Source organism: Sus scrofa, chromosome X (genome assembly GCF_054392235.1).
Source record: "Sus scrofa isolate SSC_HxYL_T2T_F1_AM1 chromosome X, Sscrofa_HxYL_maternal_Yorkshire_Landrace_v2.0, whole genome shotgun sequence".
Taxonomy (NCBI): domain Eukaryota; kingdom Metazoa; phylum Chordata; class Mammalia; order Artiodactyla; family Suidae; genus Sus; species Sus scrofa.
The window spans coordinates 44,905,874-44,932,500 of NC_139401.1; the positions used below are offsets into that span (position 1 = coordinate 44,905,874).

General features: G+C 47.7%; 1 protein-coding gene across 4 annotated transcripts in view; it reads right to left on the reverse strand.

The window, feature by feature from the left end:
• Positions 1-26,627, reverse strand: part of SLC9A7 (solute carrier family 9 member A7) — a 165,491-nt gene that overhangs the window by 41,625 nt on the left and 97,239 nt on the right. For all 4 annotated transcript variants that reach the window (XM_021080388.2, XM_021080387.2, XM_085007796.1 and 1 more), the window contains exons 5-12: positions 23,750-23,862; positions 13,578-13,683; positions 12,753-12,894; positions 10,231-10,336; positions 8,052-8,140; positions 7,847-7,960; positions 4,864-4,975; positions 843-996 (exon numbers count right to left, since the gene is read on the reverse strand). In XM_021080388.2, the coding sequence (XP_020936047.1) occupies positions 843-996; positions 4,864-4,975; positions 7,847-7,960; positions 8,052-8,140; positions 10,231-10,336; positions 12,753-12,894; positions 13,578-13,683; positions 23,750-23,862 (936 nt within the window). The remainder of the gene's footprint in view (positions 1-842; positions 997-4,863; positions 4,976-7,846; positions 7,961-8,051; positions 8,141-10,230; positions 10,337-12,752; positions 12,895-13,577; positions 13,684-23,749; positions 23,863-26,627) is intronic.

Below are 26,627 nucleotides of genomic sequence, written 5' to 3' on the forward strand. Positions count from 1 at the left end.
AGTTTCCTCCTAAAACAAAACTCTAATTCCCTCCCCTTTATTTCTGGCAGGAGAGCTTATTTTTTAAGGCCTTAGGTTTGATTTTAAAAAAATGTGAAATGCCAGACACTGCCAGCAGCTATTGTCGGCTCTCTCTCCTGCAGTTTTAAGACTTTTTGAATTCTTGCCCTAATGTCACGGCTCTAGCAAGGTCCAGGTAATTCTAATTCCTTGTATTTTCATCCTCATTTTTTTTTTTTTTTGGCCACCCGTGGCCTGCAGAAGTTCCTGGGCCAGGCAGGGATCGAACCCATGCCACAGCAGTGACCCAAGCCACTGCAGTGACAACACCGGATCCTTCATTTCCTGCACCACCAGGGAACTCTCTGACAAACATTTTAATGACACTGTTTTCCCCGTAGAAAATTCAATACTCTGAATTTGTGTTCTTTTTTTTTTTTTTTTTTTGGTCTCTTTTTTTCTTTGAGGGCTACACACACAGCATACGGAGGTTCCCAGCCTAGGGGTCGCATCAGAGCTGTAGCTGCCAGCCTACCAAGGCGGAATCTGAGCCGCGTCTGCGACCCTCACCGCAGCTCACCGCCAACGCTGCATCCTTAAGCCACGGAGCGAGGCCAGGGATCCAACCCGCATCCTCGTGGATCCCAGTTGGATTTGTTTGCACTGAGCTGCGATGGGAACTGCTGCTTTCAGTGTTTTTTTTTTTTAATGGCTAATCCTTCCCCAAACAAAATACAAAGAAACTGTCAAAGGCTTCCGCGGCTCGAAGCTGTAGGTAGCACAACCCTGCCTGGGCCCAGGGACGTACTTAGATGCACAGGGGGCCTTGGTTGCCAACTGACCTGATGTTGAGCCACGATAACATGGGCGTCGTGCCTCCGCCAATGATCCAGACGGTGAAGACGACGATGAGAAGCGTGGTTGTGAACATCATCTGGCGCGCGTAGGACGCCGTGTCTCGGATGGCCAGCGCGAAGGCCATCGCTCCCCTGAGGCCTGTGGGGACCCAAGAGGAAGACTTCCCGTCAGAAGGACAAAGGACGCTGTGTCCTCAGATCCACGGCCGCCGCTCGAAGCTAAGAAGCGGTTAGCGCTTCGGCTTCGGGACCTGAGTTGTTTTATTCTGAAAGAAGCACGTTGCACGAATGTGATTTCCTCCCGTGCGCCATTTTCACTTGCAAAATGCCCAGATGCCAGGGGGGGAAACACCGCTCGGCTTGCCACGGCACATGTGAGAGTGCTAACCCTGGCTCAGGACTGAGATCCTTCCGCTGGGAACATGAAATAAAAAGAAACGCATCAAAAGCGGAGCTCCCGTCATGGCACACTGGAAACGAATCCGACTAAGAATCAAGAGGTGGCGGGTTCGATCCCTGGCCTGGTTCAGGGGGTTAAGGATCTGGCATGGCCGTGAGCTGTGGTGTAGGTTGCAGATGCGGCTCAGATCCCACGTGGCTGTGGTGTAGGCCGGCAGCTACAGCTCCAATTCGACCCTTAGCCTGGGAAACTCTATATGCTGTGGGTGTGGCTCTAAAAAGCTAAGAAAAAAAAAAGAAAAAGAAGAAACGGACTGGGTATCAATATATCAAACGTGTGTTTGTGGTTCAGCATTTCCTCAGGAAAGCCGGGCAGAGAAGTAACAATATGTGCTGATCTACGTCCCTTTTTCTGTAAAGAGTCAGACACTAAACATTTGAGGCTTTGAAGACCAAGAGGAAAAATCAAGGATATTACTGAGGTACTAACATAAAAGAGAGAAAACAAATTTCCACACACTTTTACTGGCGGGAACCCAGAGTATAATAAGTACTACAAGCATCATGTATAAGCATCACAGTATAATCTTGTCATACAGCTATAACAAGTAATTATATTAAGTATAATAGTGAGTTCAATTTGTTGGAATCCAGGTCTACTAATGAAAAGAATGGAATTCTTTGGAGGGTGGGATATCTCAGTTAATTGGGTTTCAACATTAGTCACTAAATAGATGGTAAGAGAGTCATCTGTAAATGCCATTCTTAGCTGTGAGGTAGATGAAAACAGGCAGCCAGCAAGTCTGGCCCAGGGGCTGTAGTTTGCTGCCGCTTGATCTTAACACACTAACGGGTGTTAAGATTAAGGCCCCACATTTGCATGTTTTAGAGTTGACCTTTCTAAGCTCTTGCCTTCCTTCCCCATACCATGCTCATAATTTGTTCTACAGTAAAGAGTGAATCCGAGGCCTTTAACGGCTAATTAGAATGAATTCCTATTTACCTTGGGTATTATGAGAATGAAAAATTATATCTATTTGTGTATTTTCCCACCTTTTCCAATAATTTCACAATTTCATTGATCTAAGAACTTCACTATAATTCACTAAAGAACAGTGGCTCAGGAGTTCCTGTAGTGGCTCAGTGGTAATGAACCCAACTAGGATCCATGAGGACACAGGTTCGAGCCCTCGCCTCACTCAGTGGGTTCAGGATCTGGTGATGCCGTGAGCTATGACATCGGTTGAAGATGGGGCTTGGATGCCACATGGCTATGGCTGTGGCTGTGGCCGGCAGCTACAGCTCCAATTCGACCCCTAGCCTAGGAATGTCCATAGGCCACGGGTGCAGCTCTAAAAAGACAAAAAAAAAAAAAAAAAAAAAAGGTGACTCAATAAAAGTTACATTAAAAAAACAGAGCAAAGTTAACGTTCTCTATTGACCTGTCGTAGGGAAAGATGGACACACATCTAGATCACCCTACAGCCAGCTATTTCACTATTTAATATTTTTAAAAAAATTTTTTTTCTGTTTTGAACCCATGTCCTCATGGATCCTAGTCGGGTTCGCTTCCGTTGCGCCACGATGGGAACTCCAATATTTAAAACTTTAAATGGACGTTGTCTCAAAGAAGAAAACCTGCCCTGAGAGTCAGAGAGAGACAACATGTGCTCCATTTTTTTTCATTTTTCTTTATTAGGTAAACACTGTAAGCAATATGAAAAGTGAAACCTCGAGTAACTCTTTCACAGCCTTGAAGAAGGAGTTCCTTTTGAGAACCAGATTTCTCCTCGCAGAAAAGAGTTTTGAAGAGTTCCTGTTGCAGCGCAACAGTTAACGAATCCGACTAGAAACCATGAGGTTGCGGGTTCAATCCCTGGCCTCCCGCAGTGGGTTAAGGATCCGGCATTGCCGTGAGCTGGGGTGGGGTGTAGGTTGCAGACGCGGCTCGGATCCCGCATTGCTGTGGCTGTGGTGTAGACCAGCAGCTGCAGCTCCGATTTGACCCCTAGCCTAGGAACCTCCATATGCCATGGGTGCGGCCCTAAAAAGCCAAAAAAAAAAAAAAGAGTTTTGATAGGAGCTATCTTTAAACAGGGCTGGGTGCTTCTCAGTTTTGCAGTACAGAAGCTAGGGAACACACTTTAAATGGATCTAGGTGACTGAGTTATCTCCAATTCATCTTTCTCTTTTCCACGGGCACTTTTCTACTAGCGAGGGAGGATCTAGCCTGTCGCTGCCCTCCCTCAGAAACCTCCACTGTTTCCCAGCTGCTCCTTGAAGGCGGCTGGCTTCTGTATCCTCCACAATCTAGAAGTGTGGCTTATATGAAGAGGATGCCCAAGCAGAGGGTGTCAGAGTGAAAGGAGAGCGAGAGGGCAGCCTGTGGCCTTGAGTGCGGATGCCAGGAGTAGACAAAGCCGCTGCTTTGCCGAGAGGCGCCTGCCCGTGTGATCTCAGTGTGACTCTCTGTGGCCTCCAAGAACTCCTGGGTGGCAGTAAAGGGCCGCTGCTCACGTTGCCCCTTGCACAGCCCCTCTCCCTTCCTTTGCCCCACGAGGTCCACCCTCTCCTCTGCAGAGATGCTCTGACTCGGGTCTCGTCCACGAAGTCTGACGCTTACCGCTCTCACTGCGCCATCTACTCATGCCCTTCGCTCTCTCTTTACTTCCCCGCATTTCTTTATTGTCCTTTGTCCCCTCAGGGGCTTCTCTGCACTTCTCAGCTTCATAGTGAAGAGGAAGCCTCGGGGAGACCGCGTAAACCAAGCAGAACTATCACACAGCTGTTAGCCTCATGGGACCACGGACTCCGTGTTTGGGGTCCGGCTTGCTAGTGGGAGTATACGTTCTTTCTTTTACTCCATAGAAAGTTACAGCTAGGAGGCCCTCACCTAATTATTTTAATTTTATTATTTGATGAGAGGATGCTGAAGATGGGAGGCATAACTTGGCCTGTGTTCTTTCCCACTCAAGACCTAAGTTTAGGTCTGAAGCCCTTCTGAAAGAATAAGGGTTATGAACACCCCTACTAGAAAAGCAATCAGGCACTTTTTTTTTTTTTTTTTTTTTTTGCCTTTTAGGGCTGCACCCATGGCATATGGAGAGTCCCAGGCTAGGGGTCGAATCAGAGCTGCAGCTGCTGCCCTATGCCACAGCCACAGCAACACAGGATCCGAGCCACATCTGGGACCTACACCACAGCTCAGGGCAATGCCGGATCCTCGACCCACTGCGGGAGGCCAGGGATCGAACCCACAACCTCATGGTTCCTAGTTGGATTCGTTTTGGGCTGCGCCACAATGGGAACTCCATCAAGCACTATAAATAGTTGCATACCTCCAGGGCCCTTGGGCAGTCGAGATAAGATAAAGCTGCAGCTATTTCAGGAGGGGAAAATGTTCACAGTTGGTAGTGTGGTTTGCACAATCAATATTAGCTCCTTTTAGCAAAGTCTGTCTACTCAGCACTACAGGAGATAAAGAGAACCAGACGCTTGAATTTCTATCTTTTTATGAACCTTATCAATTATACTTTAATTACACTGGCACGGCCTGCTGCATACAACTCATGATATGTACATGTATTTATTTGTTTTATTTTTTTACCTGCAAACATCATCATGTGTTGGAAATTCCAGCCGATCTTATGCCGTCTGCCCAGGTTGAGGAAGAAGGAGAGCGGGTATATGTGGGCAGCTCTGCCCAGGAAGATGGCCACCTGACCGTCGGGGGGAGGTTAAGGGCCCAACATGTTTCCAGGATGGCACTTTCAACAACCTCGGACTGAGCAGAGGATTCTAGGCTTGCCGTGACACCTTGCACAGAGAAGGCAGGCTGGCTAATTTCCCTCCAAACAAAGTCTCAGCAGCAAGCGGGCTTCGACGGGCCAACCTTCCCAACCTCCAGGCTCACAGATGTAATTTCTAGCCTGTTAAACGCACTGGTGTAACTTCTTGATTTGATTACACGGATGTGGACCCAGTCTCCAGGCCGTCTAAAAATGAGTCCAGAAAGAAGCTAAGGTCCCATGGCTGGGGTGGGGCGTTCAGAGAAGCCAAACGGAGCACCCACTGTGGCGCTACTGGATTAGCAGCGTCTTGGCAACACCGGCCCAGCACTGTGGGTTAAGGATCTGGCATTGCCGTGGCTGCAGCTTAGTTTGGGGTTGCGGCTCAGATCTGATCCCTAGCCCCGGAGCTCCCTATGCCACAGGGCAGCCAAAAAAAAAAAAAAAAAAAGAAAAAGAAAAGAAAGAAAGAAAGAAGGAAAAGGGTGTGTTGGGTTCTATTGGAAGGAAAAAGATAATCGCAAGAAGAGAAGAACTAACCCCAGAATCAAACTGTAATTGAACGTTGGCTGGGTAAGCTCCTAAGCGCCGGTTAGAGGTAAACATCAGGGGTCGGAATGACCAGGAAGATCCTACAAATAAGAGGTGGGGCAACTTTGAGGGTTCGCACCACGAAGCCACATTCAGATTCCTCGCAAAGATCAAGCTGGGGCCAGTTCCCTGCCTCTGTGGCTGGCGGGTCTCGGGGGTGGGGTGGGGGTGTAAGAGGTGGGAGAGGAGGAGCGTGCAAGAGGAACTCTTACTGTGCAAACCAAAGAATGCAGGGAAACCGCTCCTCTGTCACTGGCTGAGTTCAGACAAGAGCCCGAGAGAGGGATGCACACGGCCCTGGTGATCACAGAGGCAAACTGCTGTGGGAACCAGAGGACCGGGGAGCTTCCGTTGCAGCGAGGCACCAGCTGCCGGAGCTGCAGCTGCTGCAGACAGAAGCGAGGGCGGGGCTCTCTTCTGCCTCCTCCGGGATCAAATAATGTTTGTCTCCTTTTTGTGGCGCTCGCTGTTTTTCCGGCTGTTGTTTTATTTTGAACAGAAGGAAATGGTTCGCACTTCTAACATGCTATCCTAGAAGCCATGCAGAAGCCCTCAAGGAGAAGTGGCCTCGGGCTGCACAGAAGCCCCGGCACAGCTCAGCCTTGGACGAGGGCCTCGGCTGTAAACACGGGCAGCGCGCGCTCTCTCACAGGATGCTGTGCTAAGAATATCAATAAAAGTGACGTGCAAGGTCTCTCTTAAGAATACAAACACTGGTCTCCCAGATCCGGAGCGCTTCGTCTGTTGAGCATGCCAATATAAAAAAAAAAAGGCCCAGTGGAAGCAGATAACACTGGCGGGGTTTGGGCATGGCCTTTGGCCACCATTGCTCTCTATCTAGCTGCTTGGTGAGTATCCGTGATTTCTGTACAATACATGAAAAGCCCGGAGAAAAATCTTTTTTTTTTTTTTTTAAATGGCTGCACCCACAGCATATGAAAGTTCCTGGTCCAGGGATTAAATCTGAGCCACACTGCAACCCACACCACCGCTGCAACAATATCAGATCCTTATAACCCACTGTGCTGGGCTGAGGACCAAACCTGCACCTCCACAGCGACCTGAGCACCACGGTGGGGGCTCCCAAATGCTCCTTTTGGGGGGGGGGGGCCCATCCCAAAATACCCAGGAGGCCTCAGAAAAGGCAAAAGGCAACAACCAGCCATCATGGACTCCTGTTCAGAACTGGAAATCCAGGCTGAGCTGAACTGCAATAGTTCCAAGACCCAAAGAGTTCAGCTGAATGAAAACAACAAGATCTGAGGCCAAGCGAGCAGAGCGCTCAGGTGTCAGGGCACTGCTGGGCATGCGTTTCGCCCCTTGAGAGGCGCAAACCCTCCAAACCATGCGTCTCTTCCAAAAACTGTGCTCACAATGGGACTAAATCACGGAGCCAAGTATTTTTCCATCTTATCTTCGCTTCCTCTCCTTTTTCTTTCTTTGCGGCAATAAAAAAAAAAAAAAAAGGGTCTTTTCTATTGTGGGGAAGGTTAAGTGAAAGCGTGTTCACCACTGCGGGCTGCCCTGCGGCGAGAGTAACAGAACCTGCAGGTCATACAAAAGGGGAACCTCCTGGATTGGGATTCATGCGGCAATGAGAAAAAAACAATTTGGGGGACTGATACAGGTTGCCGATTTGTAGACCTGGTAGGAAGGGTGCTGAAGAAAACAAATGACACCTTGTCCATCACCAGTGTAACAGAAAGGCCATCTTACACAGAAAATGCAGAAAGGGCAACCCTAGCATCAAAACTAGTCCTTGAAATAAAATATATTTACCTTTTTTGGGTCTTTTTTTAGGACCTCACCCGCGGCATATGGAAGTTCCCAGGCTAAGGGTTGAATTGGAGCTACAGCTGCCAGCCTATGCCACAGCCACAGCCACGCCAGATCCGAGCCGTGTCTGCGACCTACACCACAGCTCACAGCAACTCTGGATCCTTAACCCACTGTGCTGGGCCAGGGATCGAACCTGCATCCTCATGGATGCTAGTCAGATGCATTTCTGCTGAGCCACGATGGGAACTCCAGATATATTTAGCTTTATACACTGACCACTTCTTTTTCTCATCATAAAACCACCACGAACAAGCGCTGGCTCTGCCACCTCTCTGCCCAAACCAGAAATTACTGTTGTTATCGCTTCCCCAGCAGTGGTCGTGTTTCCATGTAGAAAATAGTGGAACCCCCCCCACCCCCTAAAAAGGATACGAAAGCTCCGATGATGAAAACGGGGCTGAAGACGTGCTTCTGGAAGGTAAACAGCGCCAGGCCCATGTAGGAGAAGATGAAGTTCTCGGCCAGGAAGTGTAACACCTCAAAGAGCTGTGCAGAGAGGGAAGAGGAAGCCGTAAATCCCCCCAGTCCCTCCCTTGTATTCGCAGGTCACCTGTGAGAACACAGGGCTCTCGCTCACCTGCTTTGTTCGACTTCTTGATTCCACCGACAGATTGTTGTAGGTGTAATGAGCTTGTGTGATGCCACAGAAGAGGACAGCCACAACCCCTGGCGAGAGGTAAAGAAAAGGAAAAAAAAAATCAATGGGGTGGGGGAAAAATGAAGCAGAAAAAAAAAATACCCCCAAAAAACAAAAAGGTAGACAAGGCCAGCATACCCAACTTCCTCAAAGGTTTTCAACGTTTCCTATGACTGAAAACTCCCCCTGCCTCCACGTCTCCTATCAACCTTTCCTGCTCCCAACCCGGTTCTCCTTCAAAGCCAAGGCCCCTGATTTCCCTCCCTTGCTCCAGTTTTCTCACTTTTTTTTTTTTTTTGTCTTTTCGCCTTTTCTAGGGCTGCCTCCCGCGGCACATGGAGGTTCCCAGGCTAGGGGTCCAATCGGAGCTGTACCCTCCAGCCTATGCCACAGCCACACCAGATCCAAGCCACATCTTCGACCTACACCACAGCTCACGGCAATGCTGGATCCTTAACCCACTGAGCGAGGCCAGGGATCGAACCCACAACCTCATGGTTCCTAGTCGGATTTGTTAACCACTGCGCCATGATGGGAACTCTTCCCCCCCCCTCCGCCCCCGCGCACCTTGCTCCAGTTTTAAGGGTATCTGCTCCTCTCTTCTCAACTCCTAAGGAATTGACCATCTCTACGTGGCATGTAGCATCCAGTCCCTCAAAGAGACTCTTAAGTGTTCGCCCATCCCACACCTTTGTCGTAATCCTCTCTGTTCATTGAATGAATGAATTTAATTTCAAACCAATGCTTTAAATATTGTGCATGGTCCAAGGGCTTCATAGGAAATGGATCCAGAGGACTAGTCCATTTATCCAAGCCCCGAATCTAGATTTCAGGTTAACGGTGACAATTTTGCTTTGCAAGGCAATGAACACACCTGGGACTTGACCTATATATTTATAGATTATAGTCAAGTTTTAAAGGAAGTGGGGCATTATAAAGATATTCTGCAATAGTTTAAAAAGATGATAAAAGGACTTGCTAATTACCCGGAGTATGTATAGTAACTGTACTTGAGTTTTCTAGTGGAAAAATCTAGTGATTAGTTTTTTTTTTTTAATGAGAGAATGTGAGGAATTAAAACCATACCATCACTCACACATAATAATCTAGGAAACTGGCACCATAAAAACATAGTATTGACAGGCAATGATTAAACATACCAGAAACAAAATAAGGAAATCTCGTAATCACACTCATCTGAGTAGATTTAAGGTATTACATTTAAAAGGACACATATTGTGCTTGTTATTGCTGTTTGTAAATCACGGTAGTAATCCAGAGGAGGATACTAATAAGGGGTTAACGTAGTCATTAACTTTGCAGCTAAGCATCTACTTAGAGTCAGGATGAGGACTCGAAGATGTAACTGAATTTGAAACAATAAAGTTTATCCTGTAAAAAAGATGCAGCTTTGGAGTTCCTGTTGTGGCTCAGTGGTTAACGACTCCGACTAGGAACCATGAGGTTGCGGGTTCGATCCCTGGACTGGCTCAGTGGGTTGGGGGATCCAGCGTTGCCGTGAGCTGGGGTGTAGGTTGCAGATGCGGCTCAGATCTGGCGTTGCTGTGGCTCTGGCATAGGCCGGTGGCTACAGCTCCAATTCGACCCCTAGCCTGGGAACCTCCACATGCCTCGGGAGAGGCCCCAGAAAAGGCAAAAAGACAAAAAAAAAAAAATGCAGCTTTGGAAGGAGGTCCCACTGGGACACCACGGGTTAAGGATTCAATGTTATCTCTGCAGGGGCTGGGGTTGCTGCGGAGGTGTGGGTTCGATCCCCAGCCCAGCACTGCTGCAGCTATGGCATAGGTTGCAGCTGCAGCTCAGATTCGATCTCTGGCCCAGGGAACTTCCTTTAAAAAAAAAAAAAAAAGAAAGAAAAAAAAAAGACGCGGGTTTGGAAACGAAATGATTTTTATAAATTGCAAACTAAATTATTCACAAGACAGAAACCAGCCTTGCTCAGCAATCCTCCATATGGACCCTCCGTGAGCAGTTTATCAACTCCGGGGAGCAGCTACTTAAGAATTCTTCCCTCCCCTCGACCTTCCTCAGCCCCCACCGCAGTGAAGGAAAGGGTGGTCCAAGGACAGGGAAAACCCAGCCGAAACCCCAAACCTACCTGTAAACCCACAGGCTTCCGCCAAGAGGAACGTGCTCCAGGACATCAGGAAGAAGAGCGCCGTCTCCAGCAGGGGGAAGCAGTGCAGCTTGGTGAACTTGGTCACGTCCGCCTGTCAAGGAGCCATCTCCAGCCACAAGCATCCAGGTCACCGAGAACCACGCTCTATCAGCCCAGGACTGCTCCCTAAGGGCGGTCCTTTGCTCCTAACGCTTCTTTTGGGGCCCCAACGTTGCTGCTTGGTTTTTACAATAAACAAAATGAAGCTTTGGAGTTCCCGTCATGGTGCAGTGGTTAACGAATCCGACTAGAAACCAGGAGGTGGCAGGTTCGATCCCTGGCCTTGCTCCGTGGGTGAAGGATCCAGCATTGCCAGGAGCTGGGGTGTAGGTTGCAGATGCGGCTCAGATCCCGCATTGCTGTGGCTCTGGCGTCGGCCGGCAGCGACAGCTCCGATTGGACCCCTGGCCTGGGAACCTCCATATGCCGTGGGAGTGGCCCAAGAAATGGCAAAAAGACAAAAAAAAAAAAAAGAAAAGAAAATGAAGCTTCCCAGTAGAAGAGACGTTCCCAAAGGCGGGTAGAGGAGGGAGGAGGGGGGATGCTGTTTAGTGGGCACACGGTTTCTGTTGGGGATGGTGAAAAGGGTTATGGGATTAGGGGGATGGACCCTTGCACATTGGAGGCATCCAGCCCAGTGTATCAACACTGTGGATATACCTAATGCCACTGAACTGATCGCTTAAAATGGTTAAAACAGCATTTTTATGTTATATGCGTTTTACTGCAATTTAGAAAAAAACCAATCATGTAATAAAACCACAAACCATTGAACTGTACACTTCAAATGGGTGAACTGTATGGGATGTGAATTTTATCTGGGTAAGGCTGGTTTTAAAAATTAAGCTTTCCAAAGAAACTAGAAAGGGCTCTCTGTGCTCCTTGCAATGCCCACATTTCTGCGAGACACAGTCAAGGCCCGAGGTGTGGCGGGCAGGTTAGTTCTGGCAGTGCTGGGAGCACCTCAGGCAGGCCTGGGAAGATGAGGTGGGGAGACTCTGACCTCTGTGGGCCATTAAGGCCTGAGTCCATAGCAGGTGCCTAGTGAGTGCGTGAGAATGAAGTGTGCGAGACTCCAGGGGCAACTCCGGGGTGCTGGTGTCACCTTCTGGGATCAGAGAGTCCCCTCCTAATACTGCCATTCCATGGTGGGCCAGCTTAGAATCATCTCATGAGTGGTTTCACTGAGCAATCTAAGTTCCCAGGGCATCAAAAGGGCCTTTATGAAGAAAGCAATCTATACAGCAGAAACTGACAGAACATTGCAAATCAACTATAATTAAAAAGAATTAAGGAGTTCCCGTCTTGGCGCAGCAGAAACAAAGCCGACTAGGAACCATGAGGTTGCAGGTTCGATCCCTGACCTCTCTCAGTGGCTTGAGGATCCGGCATTGCCGTGAGCTGTGGTGTAGGTCGCAGACATGGCTCAGATCCTGCGTTGCTGTGGCTGTGGCGTAGGCCAGTGGCTACAGCTCCGATAAGATCCTTAGCCTGGGAACCTCCATATGTCACGGGTGCGCCCTAGAAGAGACAAAAAAAAAAAATTAAAAAACTAATTCTCTCCAAAAAAAGAAAGAAAGAAAAGCAAGAAAGCAATCTAAATCTACACAGTCCAGTATGGTAGCCACTAGCCTCATGTGGCTACTCAGCACTTAAAACGTGGCTAGTCTGAATGGAGATGTACTGTAAGAGCCAAACTTACGCCATAGTTCAATGATTTAGCACAAGAACTGAATGAATAAAATCTCATTAATAATTTTATAACTTTTGGTAGTATTTTATATATTGACTGCAGGCTGAAATGTGGCTCCCATTGCACCTGTGTGGGATACAGGTGAACTAAATGCCACTGCAAGAAGATATGATGGACTCAGCACATCTGGGGAAGGGTTCCCTGCTCATTCTACATTTTGCTTCTATGTTGGTTGGCTGGTTTTTAAGTCACTATTGTACAGTTCTTGCCTTAAGGAAGGCCACTTTGCTGTCATTCTCACAGATGGTCCTTGGCTAGTTATGGCCATGATGGCCCCGTATGGCCCACAGCAGTGGAAACCAGCAGCAAGGCTGGGGCTAAAGTACTTCCCAGCTTTCCTCCCAACCTCCTGAAAGCTGCTTCCTCATTCCCAGCCTTCTCCTCTCTTCTCACCCCACGCCCCCCCCCCATTCATGCTCCCTGCAAGCTCCTATCTCCAACTGGTTCATTGGAAGGAGAGAAAACCCAAAGATGAAGACAGAGCTAAGCTGAGACATACACTTGCCAACATTTTCTCAACCTCTTAGCTCCTAGCTCCCGTCGACTATCAGGTTTCCCCAAAGGGTGACACTTCCAGAGCCCCCCAGCCCCCAGTGGAACAATCAATGGAAGATTCACTTCTGAAAGGGCACATTGAGAACTTGCTTTTCACAGGTCTCGTGCCACCTCATCATACTGAGGCCCAGGACAGACACTAAGAAAAGGATATTAGAGCAGTCACAACTCCAGTCACAGCTCCCATGGTAAAAGAGCCGCTAAATATACCTAGAAAAATGCCAACTGACTTAAAAAAGGCAGCAGCATCAAAGGCATGAGTGTTGAGCCCCGCTGGCTGGTAGGCAACGATAGACCTGAAGGGAAAAAAAAAGAGTTAAAAAAAAACACTGGGTGATATCCTATGGTATTTGTCTTTCTCTTTCTGACTGACTGAACTCAGGATGAGAGTCTCTAGTTCCATCCGTGTTGCTGCACATGGCATTATTTCGTTCTTTTTTATGGCTGTGTAGTATTCCATTGTGTATATATACTCCATCTTCCCGATCCAATCATCTGTCGATGGACATTTGGGTTATAGCACTGAGAACTATGTCCAGATACTTACAACGGAGCACGACAATGGGAGAAAAACATCATGTATACGTGTATGTGTAACTGGGTTCCCATGCTGTACAGTGGGAAAAAAGAATTGTGTTGGGGGAAATAACAAAAAAACAACAACAAAAAAACACCAGGCTGGTTTTACACCGTGGTTACATAAAAGTCTGGACAAACACAGTGATCTATACACTCTGCAGAGCCCTCCCCACGGTGCATTCCTTGAATTTCCTCTGCAGCCACCATGCTATGCTGGTAGCGGCATTCCCACTGCTGCTGACTGGCCACAGCCACGCAGCCACATCCACCGAGTGGATAAACCTCATTTGGAAAAACGCCTAATTCAATGTTTAACACGTTTAAGCTGGGCCTCTGAATTTAGCCCAGAGCGTTCAGGAAGCCAGAGTTTCTCGTCCCAGGCGGAAACACCGTTACTTACGAGGACAAAACAATGGCGACAGCATCATTGAGGACGCTTTCTCCAAACAGAAGTGCATAGAGGTCCACGTCCGCATGCAGTTCATTAAATATCGCCAGTACGGTCACTAAAAAACATGGGCCCAAAGCATATAAATTAGTTGCAGTTTCTGCCTTTAAGCCACTGATGACAAATTTAGGGAAGCAATTCTTATCTCTAGCGGGATAGGATGATGCAGGCAGGGAGTCAAAGACCAGTGGTCTATGGCAGAGATGAAAAAATGACAATCTTAATCAGAACGAGAAGTGATATGATGCTTGGTTTTAATAATGCTGCGCTTTCCGGTGTAATCTCATCACACTTTGAAGACGCCTCAACTGCAAAACTTAAAAAATAATCACAGGAGTTCCCGTCGTGGCTCAGTGGTTAAGAAGCCCGACTAGGATCCCTGAGGAGGCGGGTTCAATCCCTGGCCTTGCTCAGTGGGTTAAGGATCTGGCGTTGCCGTGAGCTGTGGTGTAGGTTGCAGAGGCGGTTCCGATCCTGCGTGGCTGTGGCTGTGGCATAGGCTGGCAGCTGTAGCTCTGATTCGACCCCTTGCCTGGAAACGTCCGTATGCCATGAGTGTGGCCCTAAAAAGCAAGCAAACAAACAAACCAAAAAACACCCACAATCAGACTGCCTTTCTCGTGCAGCAGATTAAGGATCTGGCCTTATCACTGCAGTGGCTCAGGTAGCTGCTGTGGTGCAGGTTTGATCCCTGGCCCAGGAACTTCCACATGCTGCGGGTGCCACCAAAAAAAAAAAAAAAAAAAAAAAAATCACAATCAATGTGACTTGGCTCTACTGGTGGGCTGAAATCTCATTGAAGGCAGAAATGCTATCATACTAGTCACTGTGCTCCTGGATGCCAGCATAGGGTTGGGGCACAGAAAAGGCTTTTTTACTAGAGGTTTGGGAAATAATGAAAAGTCTTCGTTTGTGACAGACTACACATAATTACATTTCTCCCAGTTTTCACATTTTGTAGTCATTTCAAAATCAGCTCTTCTCGGAGTTCCCATCGTGGCGCAGTGGTTAACGAATCCGACTAGGAACCATGAGGTTGCGGGTTTGGTCCCTGGCCTTGCTCAGTGGGTTAACGATCCGGCGTTGCCGTGAGCTGTGATGTAGGTTGCAGACGCAGCTCGGATCCTGCATTGCTGTGGCTCTGGCGTAGGCTGGCGGCTACAGCTCCGATTCGACCCCTAGCCTGGGAACCTCCATATGCCGCGGGAGCGGCCCAAAGAAATAGCAAAAAAAAAAAAAAGACAAGAAAAAAAAAATCAGCTCTTCTCCAGACCAGCAGATCTCATACTGATCTCAGGACTCCTTTACACCCTTAAAAATTTTGAGGCCCCCAAAGAGCTTTAATTCTGTAGACTATAGCTATCAACCCTGGTCTGTATTGATTAAAACCCAAAAAGTACATATTTATTCATTTAAATGACAAGCAAACCCATTATATGTTAACATGTTTTTAATGAAAAAATAATTATATCCCCCCCAAAAAAAGAGCAAGAAGAGAGCCATTGTTTTATATTTTTTCAAATCTCTGTAACATCTGCAGTAATGGAAGATAGATGGTTCTCATATCTGTGCATCTGATCAACAGAGAGTCCATATCACACATTATGCAGACCCTGGAAAACGCCATTGACTGTACACTTGTGAAAGAACGAAAGTAAAAAGCAAATAATATACTACTACTATTATTGTTTGCCTTTTTAGGGCCACACTCACGGCATAGGGAAATTCTCAGGCTAGGGGTCGAATCAGAGCTCCAGCTGCCAGCCACAGCCACAGCCACAGCCACTCGGGATCCGAGCCACGTCTGCGAACCTACACCACAGCTCACAGCCATGCCAGATCCTTAACCCACTGAATGAGACAAGGGATCAAACCCACATCCTCATGGATGCTAGTCGGGTTCATTCTCACTGAGCCACAGCAGGAACTCCGCTACTATTATTAAATGAGTTATGACTTTATGGAACCCCTGAAATGGTTTTGGAGTTTCTCAACTTTGGTCCCACTGACACTCAGGGCCAGGTAACAACTCTATTGTGGGGGCTGTCCTGTGTACTGTGTGTATATGTACATATTTTTTTTTTTTTTTTGCTTTTTTAAAATGACTGCACCCGCAACATACAGAAGTTCCCAGGCTAAGGGTCGAATCAGAGCGGCCACTGGGGCTATGCCACAGCCACCGCAACACTGGATCAGAGCCACATCTGCAACCTACACTGCAGGCTGCAGCAACGCCAGATCCTTACCCTACTGAGTGAGGCCAGGGGTCGAACCTGCATCCTCAGGGACACCACGTTGGGAACCCATTAAGCCGCAACAGGAACTCCTGTCCTGTGCATTTTAAGATAGTTTAGCAGCATCCCTGGCCTCTACCCACAAGATACCAAGAGCCCTGCACACTCTCCTCAAGACATCCAAAAATGTCTCCAGATGTTGCCAAATGTCTACGGGGGGGTGGGGGCTCGAACTCAAACCCAGTTAAGAACCCCTGCTCTAGATATATACACACAGGCAGGGTTCTCTCTCCACACTCACACCCGACTACCTTCTGCTTTGTTAGTTTCTGCCACAAGCACTTGAAACACTCAACTCAGTTCCCCAGCTTCGCCTGCTATGAGTGCCGCCGCTTCCTGCCTGGAAGCAGGTGGAGACTGGATGCGGTGCAGTCAACGGGCCTCCCTGGGGCAGCTAAGGTGTGTCTGAAACCCAAGGGGGATGCACCAGAAAGACCAAGTGCCTGGATGCCTGATTACAGTGGGAGCCGAGGCGCCAGCGTCCGGCCCTTAGCCAAGATAAACAGCTATCTGTTTAAGCTGGTATTAGCCAGATTTTTCTGTTATTTACAGCCAAAAGCATTACTAACTCATCTGACTAGAAAATAAAGCCAAACAAATATTTAGCAGTACCGTAAGTCAACCATTCTTTTAGCCATCATATCCAATCTAAGAAACGGAACTGTGCCAACCCCTCTGAGAAGCCCTCCCACTCCGAATACGTTCTGTCCCAATCTCAAGCCCCTAAAAGTAACCAGTAACCTGATTTTATAATCATTTCCTTGCATTTCCCTATAGTTTGACCACTCAGTGTATATCCCTTGACGCTATCATTTCGGTTTTACCCATTAAAAAAAATTGTTTTTTTTTCTTTTTTGGCCACCCTGTTGCAAATAGAGTTCCTAGTCCAGAGAGCAGACCCAAATTGCAGTTTCCATCTACGCTGCAGCTGCAGCAATGCCGGATCCTTAACTCGCTGTGCTGGGCCAGGGATCGAACATGCATCACAGCTCTCCAGAGATGCCACCCATCCCGATGTGCCACAGCAGGAACTCCTCGATTTTATTTTTTTTTGTTTTTTTAAATTTTTTATTATGGTTGATTTACAATGTTCTGTCAATTTCTATTGTACAGCAAAGTGATCCAGTCACACACACACACATTCTTTTTCTCGCATTATCCTTCATCACGTTCCATCACAAGTGATTAGAGATATAATTGCTTGTGCTCTACAGCAGGTAATACTATCATCTCTTTTACTTGGGTTCCCCCCCCCCATTTCCTTTAGCTTCTTTTGGAATATTAATCAAGTTTCATCTGCTTTGCGACCCTCTTCTTCGGGTATGACTTCATTATCTGTAACTCTATTATTCAGATGCGTTATCCCTATCTTTTCTTACATTTACACGAAGTTCAACCTCAGTCCATTTCGGCTGCTCATCGTAAGTGAAGTGGGTTGGGGTAGAAAGCCCAGAAGAGCTTTCCTGATCTCATGGCTCTAGAGCTCCCTCTTCTGGTTCTATGTTGAAGTATTAAAAATACGGCCTCAGAGTGCAGCCACCTCTCCCATGCTGAGATGGGCTTCCTCTGGGCTCCTCCACCGTGAGTATCTGAGCTTTCTTTCTCCTTTAATGCCCTGACCATCAAGGTCTGTGGTCCTAACAGCTCATTTTTGGCAGCGGCTCTGTCTTTACAGCGAGATCGTCGCATGGGATTTTCGGAGGGACCAGATCACTCCAGCAGCCTCATACCTCCTCCCGTCTCCTTGCCCTCGCTGGCAAATTGAAGCCTGTTAGGCCTCCTCATAGTATGAACTATTATTATCTGATATGCCCATTAAATTCTTCATCCCAGGGGGGGGCTCTCCTTTTCAGTGTGTGAATACTTGTGGGGAATTTCTGGGTTCCCTGATGATCAAAATGATCCGCAGCCCCCACCCCCGCCCCCCCGCCCGGCCTCCCCCAGCACAGCTGCTGTTCTTATTCCCCAACTCTCACTGCTACTGGTAGTGTGACCCCACTAGTTGTTATTAGGGGATTCGTGGCGACACTCTGTCACATAGTTGAGTTTCTGTGTTTTTCTCTTTGGCTGTCCTGATGTCTCTGTGTTTGTCAGGGATGAAGGGAGATTCTCAAACTATCCACATCACAGCTTCCTTTTCAAAAAGTTTAATTCACTTGTTGAGAGAAAACAAAGAATGATTTGAATGTGAAAAATGTCAGCTGTATCAGGAGGCTGCTCCAGCTAATTACAAACCTAGACAATGAAACCACTACTCTAAGCATTCAGATGCCAGCCAGCCATCCTGAGGGGCATTGGCAGGAGGCAAATTTCCTAAAGGACAGACATGTCATCTTCCTAACACAAGACACAAGGTCAGGAGCTCCCGTCATGGCTCAGCAGTAACGAACCCAACTAGCATCCATGAGGATGCAGGTTCGATCCCTGGTGTCGCTCAGTGGGTTAAGGATCTGGCATTGCCCGGAGCTGTGGTGTAGGTCACAGACACAGCTCAGGTCTGACGTTGCTGTGGCTGTGGTGTAGGCCAGCAGCTGAAGCTCCGATTTGATCCCTAGCCTGGGAACTTTCATATGCCTCGGGTGTGGCCCTAAAAAGACCAAAAAAAAAAAAAAAAAAAAAAAAAAAGACATAAGGTCAATCTCTTATCTCCACTCTTAAAAAGTTTATGAAGTTATACAACAGAAGTGCCATTCCCCACATGATCAGTTTATTAAGGTATATTATATTTTTTGGTACGGACAAAAAAAAAAAAAAAAAAAAAAAGGCAGCCATGAGAATGACCATCACTCAGTGAGGGAATGATCGAATACACGGCGGTAAAGATAAAAAAAAAAATTACACACCAGGAGAAATCTTTAAGGAGGAGGCTAAAACTAGTCCCAATTTCCTGGATTATTTATCACATAACCATGTGTGTGGCTCCTCACATAAAGCCCATGACAGTTAAATGTCTGTGTCACCTTGACTGAGCGGGTACACAGATATTTGACTCCACATGGTTCTGGGTGTGTGTGTGTGTGTGTATGTGTGTGTGTTTCTGGGTGAGAGTAACACTTGAATCCGTGCGCTGAGGAAGGTTTCCCTAGAACAAAAAGGCAGAGGAAGGGAGCATTCGCTTTCAAATTGCCTTTCTCTGCCTGTCTTTGAAGCCAGCCCCCAACCACGGCACTGGCTCTCCTGGGTCTTCAGCCTGTGGACTGCACATCTCGGGACTTCTTAGCCTCCGTAATTGCACGAGCCAACTCCTTATCATCAATCAACCTCTCTCTCTCCCCCACTCCTGCTCTGCACCACGCATATGTGCACACACACACACACACACACACGGAGTCTCCTATATGTTCCGGCTTCTTTGAAGAACCTCAACTAATACTAAACGTTCACTCTATGTTGTCATCATGTGACATAAGAATTGTTTTGTTTTTCACCCGATGTTGCAGAAAATTTGACAATGATAATAACGACAAGGTCTTACCATGAACCTGGCACTAGGCTAAACATTTCACGATCTCGTCTAGTCCTCATTAAAAGCCCTGGGTGGGTAGTAGTATCATGCCCCCCAATTTAGAGAGGAGACGACAGGCTGCTTTCTGCTGTCGTATCACATTTCTCCCCAATCTCAGTGGTCAAACTCAAGAGGGGTTTTGTCTGTTGCTCATGCAATACGGTCACTGGGGGTTGGTACCAGTGGCCTCTGCTGTTCTCAGTCACTCAGGGACTCAAGGCTGGTGGAAGCTAATCGCAACAAACAGAGCACAGGCCTGGCAGCCCCGGAGACGCAGGTCCCAGGCCGTAGCAGTGAGGGTCTTGGCAGGAAACAGATGAGCAATGTGAGGACTGTTTATAACGTGGTTATTTATAGAAGCGTGGGGAGGGAAGCCCCAAGGGAGAGGGCAGTACTTACGGCCGATCAAAGCGAGTTCTTACACCATCCCTGGGCCCAAAGGGTCCAGGGAAGGAGTGACTGCCAGAACGGGCGAGGGTCGCCCACGGAGCCGTGACCTTGGATCCAGGGACACAGCCAGCCCCACAGGGCCCTTGCATGTCTCCCCTCCTTCCAGTCTCCCACTGGTGCTCTGCTGGGAGCAAATCCAGTGGGAAAGAGGAAGGCAAAGGAAGCTCTGAAAACTCGCATACACGTCAGCCTCCCGGTACTAGGAGGGTGCAGAAGGGTGGTGAGTAAATCCAGAGGGGCAAACAACAGCATCCAGTGTAGCCACCAACTGGCCATGAGAACGTAGTGCATGGCAGAGCCCAGAGACTTGGTAAAGTGACAGCTTGGGCTACGTGATTCCCAAAAGCCATTGTGACATCCATTCATTCAATCGTTCGTTTGTCTGTTTGTTTGCTTGCTTTTTAGGGCCACACCTGCGGCATATGGAAATTCTCAGGCTGGGGGGCAAATTGGAGCAACGTGGGATCTCAGCCGCGTCTGTGACCTACACCACGGCTCACCACCACACCAGATCCCCAACCCACTGAGCGAGGCCAGGGATCGAACCATATCCTTATTCCTGAGCCACAACGGGAACTCCCAGGCACTGTGACTTTTATTTTTTTTTTAATTTTTATTTTTTTTAGGGCTGCACGTGCGGCATATGGAGGTTCCAGGGCTAGAGGTCACATTGGATCTGGAGCCACTGACCTACGCTACAGCCGCAGCAACACTGGGTCCTTAACCCACGGAGCGAGGCCAGGGATCGAACCTGCGTCCACATGGATGCTAGTGGATTCGTTTCCGCTGAGCCATTACGGGACCTCCCACTGTGACTTTTAAACAGTTTTCCTAAAATACTCCTGTACCAGTAGTGAAAAATACTGCACGGTTAACCTATTTATCTATGATAATAAATGCTAGCTTGCAGAATTAATAATGATAACAAGCACTTTGCACTGGTCTGCATCTGGCTATTCTGAATTTCCCTTTCTTATTTTCTCTGCCCACCACCTGAGCAAGCCTGTGCCCAACCACGATGAGGAATGTGGGTGCTGATAAGCAGAAGAAGATTTTGAGTGGGGGTGGGGGCAGCAGGCAGGGGATGACAGACTGGGTAAGTGGCTTCTAAAGGCAAAGAAGAAACAGACTGCTCCCCCCACCCTCAACAGCTGGGCCCTTGGAATCAGAGAGAACAGGGTCACAAGAGCTGTTTCCAAATGGACATGGCCTGAGAAATTACAATTCACTGACTGAAGACTGCTGGCACAGGGATCGAAAAGCAGTGGGAAGAGTTCCCTGGTGGCTCAGCAGGTTAAGAGGCAGGTATTGTCACTGCAGTAGCTGAGGCACTGGTTTGATCCCTGGCCTGGGAATGTTTGCATGCTGCAGGCACAGCCAAAAACAAAAACAAAGCAGTGGGGGAAAACAAAATCAATGAAGAGCAGAAAGAGGAAAAAGGAAAAATCAAGACCCTGAATTGGTTCATTCAACTAACCTTTCCTAAACGCTTCATCTGTGTACTAAAGAGTACCTAGCACTTGCAAACACTTGGTACAAAGCGCCCGGTATTACTGTGTACAAAACGGCCTGGACTCAAGGGCTGTGTCAAAAGTGCAGGCATAAAGGAAGAGTAACCAGGCGAGTGGTGCATGTGAACTTGGTCTCAAAGACTCAGCAGGAGTTCCCGTCATGGCTCAGTGGTTAACAAACCCGGCTAGTATCCATGAGGATGTGGGTTTGATCCCTGGCCTCGCTCAGTGGGTTAAGGATCCAGCTCTGCTGCTGTGAGCTGGGGTGTAGGTCGCAGATGTGGCTCGGATCCCGTGTTGCTGTGGCTGTGGTGGAGGCCGGTGGCTACAGCTCCGATTCGACCCCTGGCCTGGGAACGTCCATATGCTGCAGGGGCAGCCCTAAAAAGACAAACGACAAAGACAAACAAAAAAAAAAGACTAAGCAAAAGACTGCCTGGGTGGGGCACCTAGAGCATTACTCTCTGACCACATGGCTCCCAAATTCCGAAACACTGTCAGGAAACTGATGCACGGGAGATCCTACTGGCAGGGCAAGAACTCAAACCACCAGCTGCAACTCCATATCCCACATTCTTTTCACAAACCAGGGGGCTTCCACCAGCCAAGTCTTTGGTATCCATTGACTTCACGTGTGTCAGAAAATATGGGGGTACGAGACATCAGTGGGTTTTGGAACATCAAGAGTTTTCCATGTTGTCTACACAGTTGTCACACAGTTGTCACACAGTTGCCACACAGGTGTCTAGAGCTGTGCTACTGAATGTGGTCATGACTAGCCATAAGGAGCTAATTAAACTGACATCATTTAACACAAAATACTTCAACATTCCGTTCTTTGGTTCCCACTACCCCATATTTCAAGGGCTCCACAGCCACACCACGGCTACTGGCTACCATACGGGACTGGGTAGATTATGGAATATTTGCATCACCACAGAAAGGTCTACTGGGTAGCCCTGATCGAGCGGACCCCCGAGAGGTACCGTGAAGGGGGGCTGGGCTGGGAATCATAGTATCTTAGAGATCATGACTGCCCAGAATGTTAGAAGGCATCAAAGACATTGAAGAGACCTTTCCATCTGTACTAGGAGAACAAGATCAGCTCTTTCTCCATACATTTCTTTCCCTACCATGTCCTCCCAAGAGTTTACATTTCGAGGAAAGAATCGCTGTTAACTGCTTTACGCGAAGTGGTTTAATTACAGGGTTCCAACCTGGACAGGAGAGCTGTTTGGTTTGTTTGTGTTGGAGCTGCAGGGGAGGAAAGGTGTCTAATGATTCTGCTTTTAAGAACCGGCTCAACTAACACTTGGAAAATACACAGTAAGGGATTTATGAATAGCAGCCACATCACGGGGTGCAGGGACACTACACAAAAGGACTTTATGAATTAAACTGCATTTGCTCCAGTTACTGGTGTGCATGTCGACGAAGCAAAGGTAGGATTTAAACCAAATGACATGTTTCCTACAAGAAGGCAAAAGCACACCGCTGAGAAGAAAAGACGGTCTCAGTGTAAAAATCAGGACCAAATCAGACGTTCTAAAATCAAAGGCAAAAGGGCTATACAGGTGGAAGCAACTCAAGCGGTCGCCGGCAGGAGGACGGATCACAAAATGCAGGCTATTCCTACCAGGGGATATTGCTCCGATTCAAAAGGAAGGACCTTCTGACATGTGCTACCACTTGGATGAAGCTTGAGGACAATACGCTAATGCAAGAAGCCAGATACAAAAAGACAAATACTGCATGGTTCCACTTACACGACGTACCTACAGCAGCCAAGCCCCAGACAGAAGGTAGAAGGGTGGTTGCCTGGGACTGCGGGAAGGGGGATGTGGGGCATGGTTTAATGCCCCCACATTAAAGAGAGTTTCGGCTTTGCAAGATGAAAAAGTTCTGGAGACTGGCTGCACGAAAATATGAATATACCTAACGTACCGAACTGGACCCCTAAAAATGGTTAAGATGGTATATTTTACTTTATGTGGGTCTTTTAAACAACAACAACAATAACAGTAATGACAGGGAAATGCAGGTCTCTTCCTCCACGGTTCCATGTTAATACTACACTCTTCTGCTGTCACAACCTTTTTCTCTGAATTTTTTAAGATTTAAATAACGTTGCTCAGTGGGTTAAGGATTCGGTGTTGCTGTGAGCTGTGGTGTGTAGGTCGCAGATGTGGCTCGGATCCTGCATGGCTGTGGCCCTGGTGTAGGCTGGCAGCTACAGCTCCCATTAGACCCCCAGCCTGGGAACCTCCATATGCCGCAGAAGTGGCACCAGAAAAGGCAAAAAGACAAAAAAAAAAAAATTTAAATCACGGACTATCGTAATGACAAGACCAAAGAGGCAAATACCTGGGTCAGTGGCAGAGATGATGGCTCCAAAAAAGAGACAGTCTGTATAGTAAAACTTATCCGAGAGCTGCCCCACGATCTTCATCAGCTTCACCACACCATACATGAGGTTTCTGCAAGAAGGGAAGGTAAACTGTGTTAGAATTAAAAACGAGGGGAGTTCCCGTCATGGCTCAGCGGTGAACGAACCCGACTAGCATCCATGAGGTTGTGGGTTCGATCCCTGGCCTCCCTCAGTGGGTTGAGGATCCAGCATTGCGTGAGCTCTGGTGTGGGTGGCAGACGCAGCTGGATCCTGCGTTGCTGTGGCTGTGGTATAGGCCAGCAGCTGTAGCTCTGATTCAACCCCTAGCCTGGGAACCTCTACGTGCTGCCAGTGTGGCCCTAAAAAGACTAAAATAAAATACACAAAAAAAGAAAATTCTCCTAAGAAAGTAACGTGGAGGATATGCCAGCAGAGGAGCACTCGCTACTGTACTTCTAGAGAGATCGGTGAAAACACTGGGCAGCTGCTGTGGTTGGACACTTACCAGGAACATGTGCAAATAAGACTCTGGCACCACAGCTCTGGTCTGCAGTTTGTATCATCTTTCTGAAACATCTGAACATTGCATTTTTTAAAACTGCGCTTACAACTATAAAGTATGGTTCTCAATTAGTAAAGTATGGTTCTCAATTAGCAACAAAGTTAAGGCATTTGGAGCAACTGAGTGCTAGGGAAGAAAGGACTAGAAAGAATGCTGCAGAATGGGTAAATAAATTGCTACCAAAAAACAAACAAACAAAAAAACCAAAAACCCACAATACTCCTAGGATTCTGAGACCATGCATAAAGTCATGGGGATGAGTGGACTAGATGAAGATGGAGAGAAATAAACATGGGTTGGCCACTGAAATCCAACTGGGCAATCTTCTCACCAAGAATTATTTCAAAGAAGGGAAGAGAGGCAAAACTCTCTAAGCATCCCATCGAAATATCAGCACACCCACTAATATATCTGGCTTATCCCTCTTAGCGTGGGTTGGGCAGGCCAGCAGCAGCCCTCCTTATGCTGTGCAGAATGTGATACGGCCCAAGAAGGAGCACCAAGTTAACATTTCAGCGTGGCCAGAGCACGTTTCCTCTAAGACAGCTGACAAATGAGAAGTGAGGAGAGCTAAAAGGCCTCGTACTTGTTAAGGGAGCGCGCGCGCGCGTGTGTGTGTGTGTGTGTGTGTGTGTGTGTTGCCAGCAGCTGTAGGGATTAGGGGAATAAAAACAGCCAAAGAATAAAGTGAAATTAAAACAATCCCATTTAAAATGGCATCAAAAAGAATAAAATACCTAGGAATAAATGTAACCAAAAAAAAAAAAAAAAAAGCCACAGAATAAACTCACTGTATCCAACAAACCAACTGTCTTTTTTTCTTTCTTTTTTTTTTTTTTTTTTGCCATTTCTTGGGCCGCTCCTGCGGCATATGTAGTTTCCCAGGCTAGGGGTCGAATCGGAGCTGTAGCCGCAGGCCTACGCCAGAGCCACAGCAACGCGGGATCTGAGCCGCATCTGCAACCTACACCACAGCTCAGGGCAATGCCAGATCGTCAACCCACTGAGCAAGGGCAGGGACCGAACCCGCAACCTCATGGTTCCTGGTCAGATTCATTAACCACTGAGCCACGACGGGAACTCCAAACCAACTGTCTTAATAAGATTCTTGATGGTCAGGACCATATCATTGCTCATCTTTGCACCCTGGGCATCTAGAACCGAAGCTAGGAGCTCAAGAACTCCACTGAGAATTGATCCTTTTGAGAATAAATAGCTATGACTTAAATGTTTGCCTACTGTGTGCTGGGTGCTGCTCCAGATACCGAAACAGTTCTATTTCCATTCATAGGAACTCTATGATGCCGAAGTGATTTGCTCTTTGTTGCTTCTCAAAGGCTTCTCTCATCTACCTTTCAACTATTTCTTGAAACTAGTTTCCTTCCTCCCCATTTCCTTCTACCATAAGCTGAGACCTGGCAGTTTTCCCCATCTTGCCTCCGGTCATCACCAGTGCCAGTTCCTTAACCTGTGGCTCTTCAGTGGCTGGTCTCTCTTCAGGACAAGTCCAAACCTCTCCGTTTTTGGTTGCACAGCCTCCTCCTTTTATCTCCAGCTTTCCTGCTCAGGTTTAAAAGTTAACTCAACTCCCTACCTGATGCAGATTTCCTTAGTTTTTACCTAACATTCCCCCCCCCCTTTTATTTTTTGCTATTTCTTGGGCCACTTCCGCGGCATATGGAGATTCCCAGGCTAGGGGTCTAATCGGAGCCGTAGCCACCAGTCTACGCCAGAGCCACAGCAACTCGGGATCCGAGCCGCGTCTGCAACCTACACCACAGCTCACAGCAACGCCGGATCGTTAACCCACGGAGCAAGGGCAGGGACCGAACCCGCAACCTCATGGTTCCTAGTCAGATTCGTTAACCACTGCGCCACGACAGGAACTCCAGTTTTTTTTTTTTTCTTTTTTTTTTAACACCCCCTTTCTGATCCAGGATCCCATCTGGGATCCCGCCACCACATGTAGTCCTCTCTCTTTAGACTCCACTTGGCTGTGACAGTTTCTCAGACTTTGCTTGTTTCTGAAGATCTTGCGGTTTGGAGGGCACTGGTCAGCTATTGTGCAGAACGTGGGACTTGTCTGATGGTTTTCCCTCGTGGTTACAGTGAGGTTAATATGTTTTGGGGAGGAAGACGCAGCGGTAAGGTACCCTTCTCATCACAAATAACCAAGGGCAGAGAATATCAACATGACTGATGATAGGTTTCGGTGTCAATCTGGATCACCTGGCTGAGGGAGTGTTTGTCAGGTTTCTCCACTGGGAAGCTACCCTTTCCTTCTTCCTTTT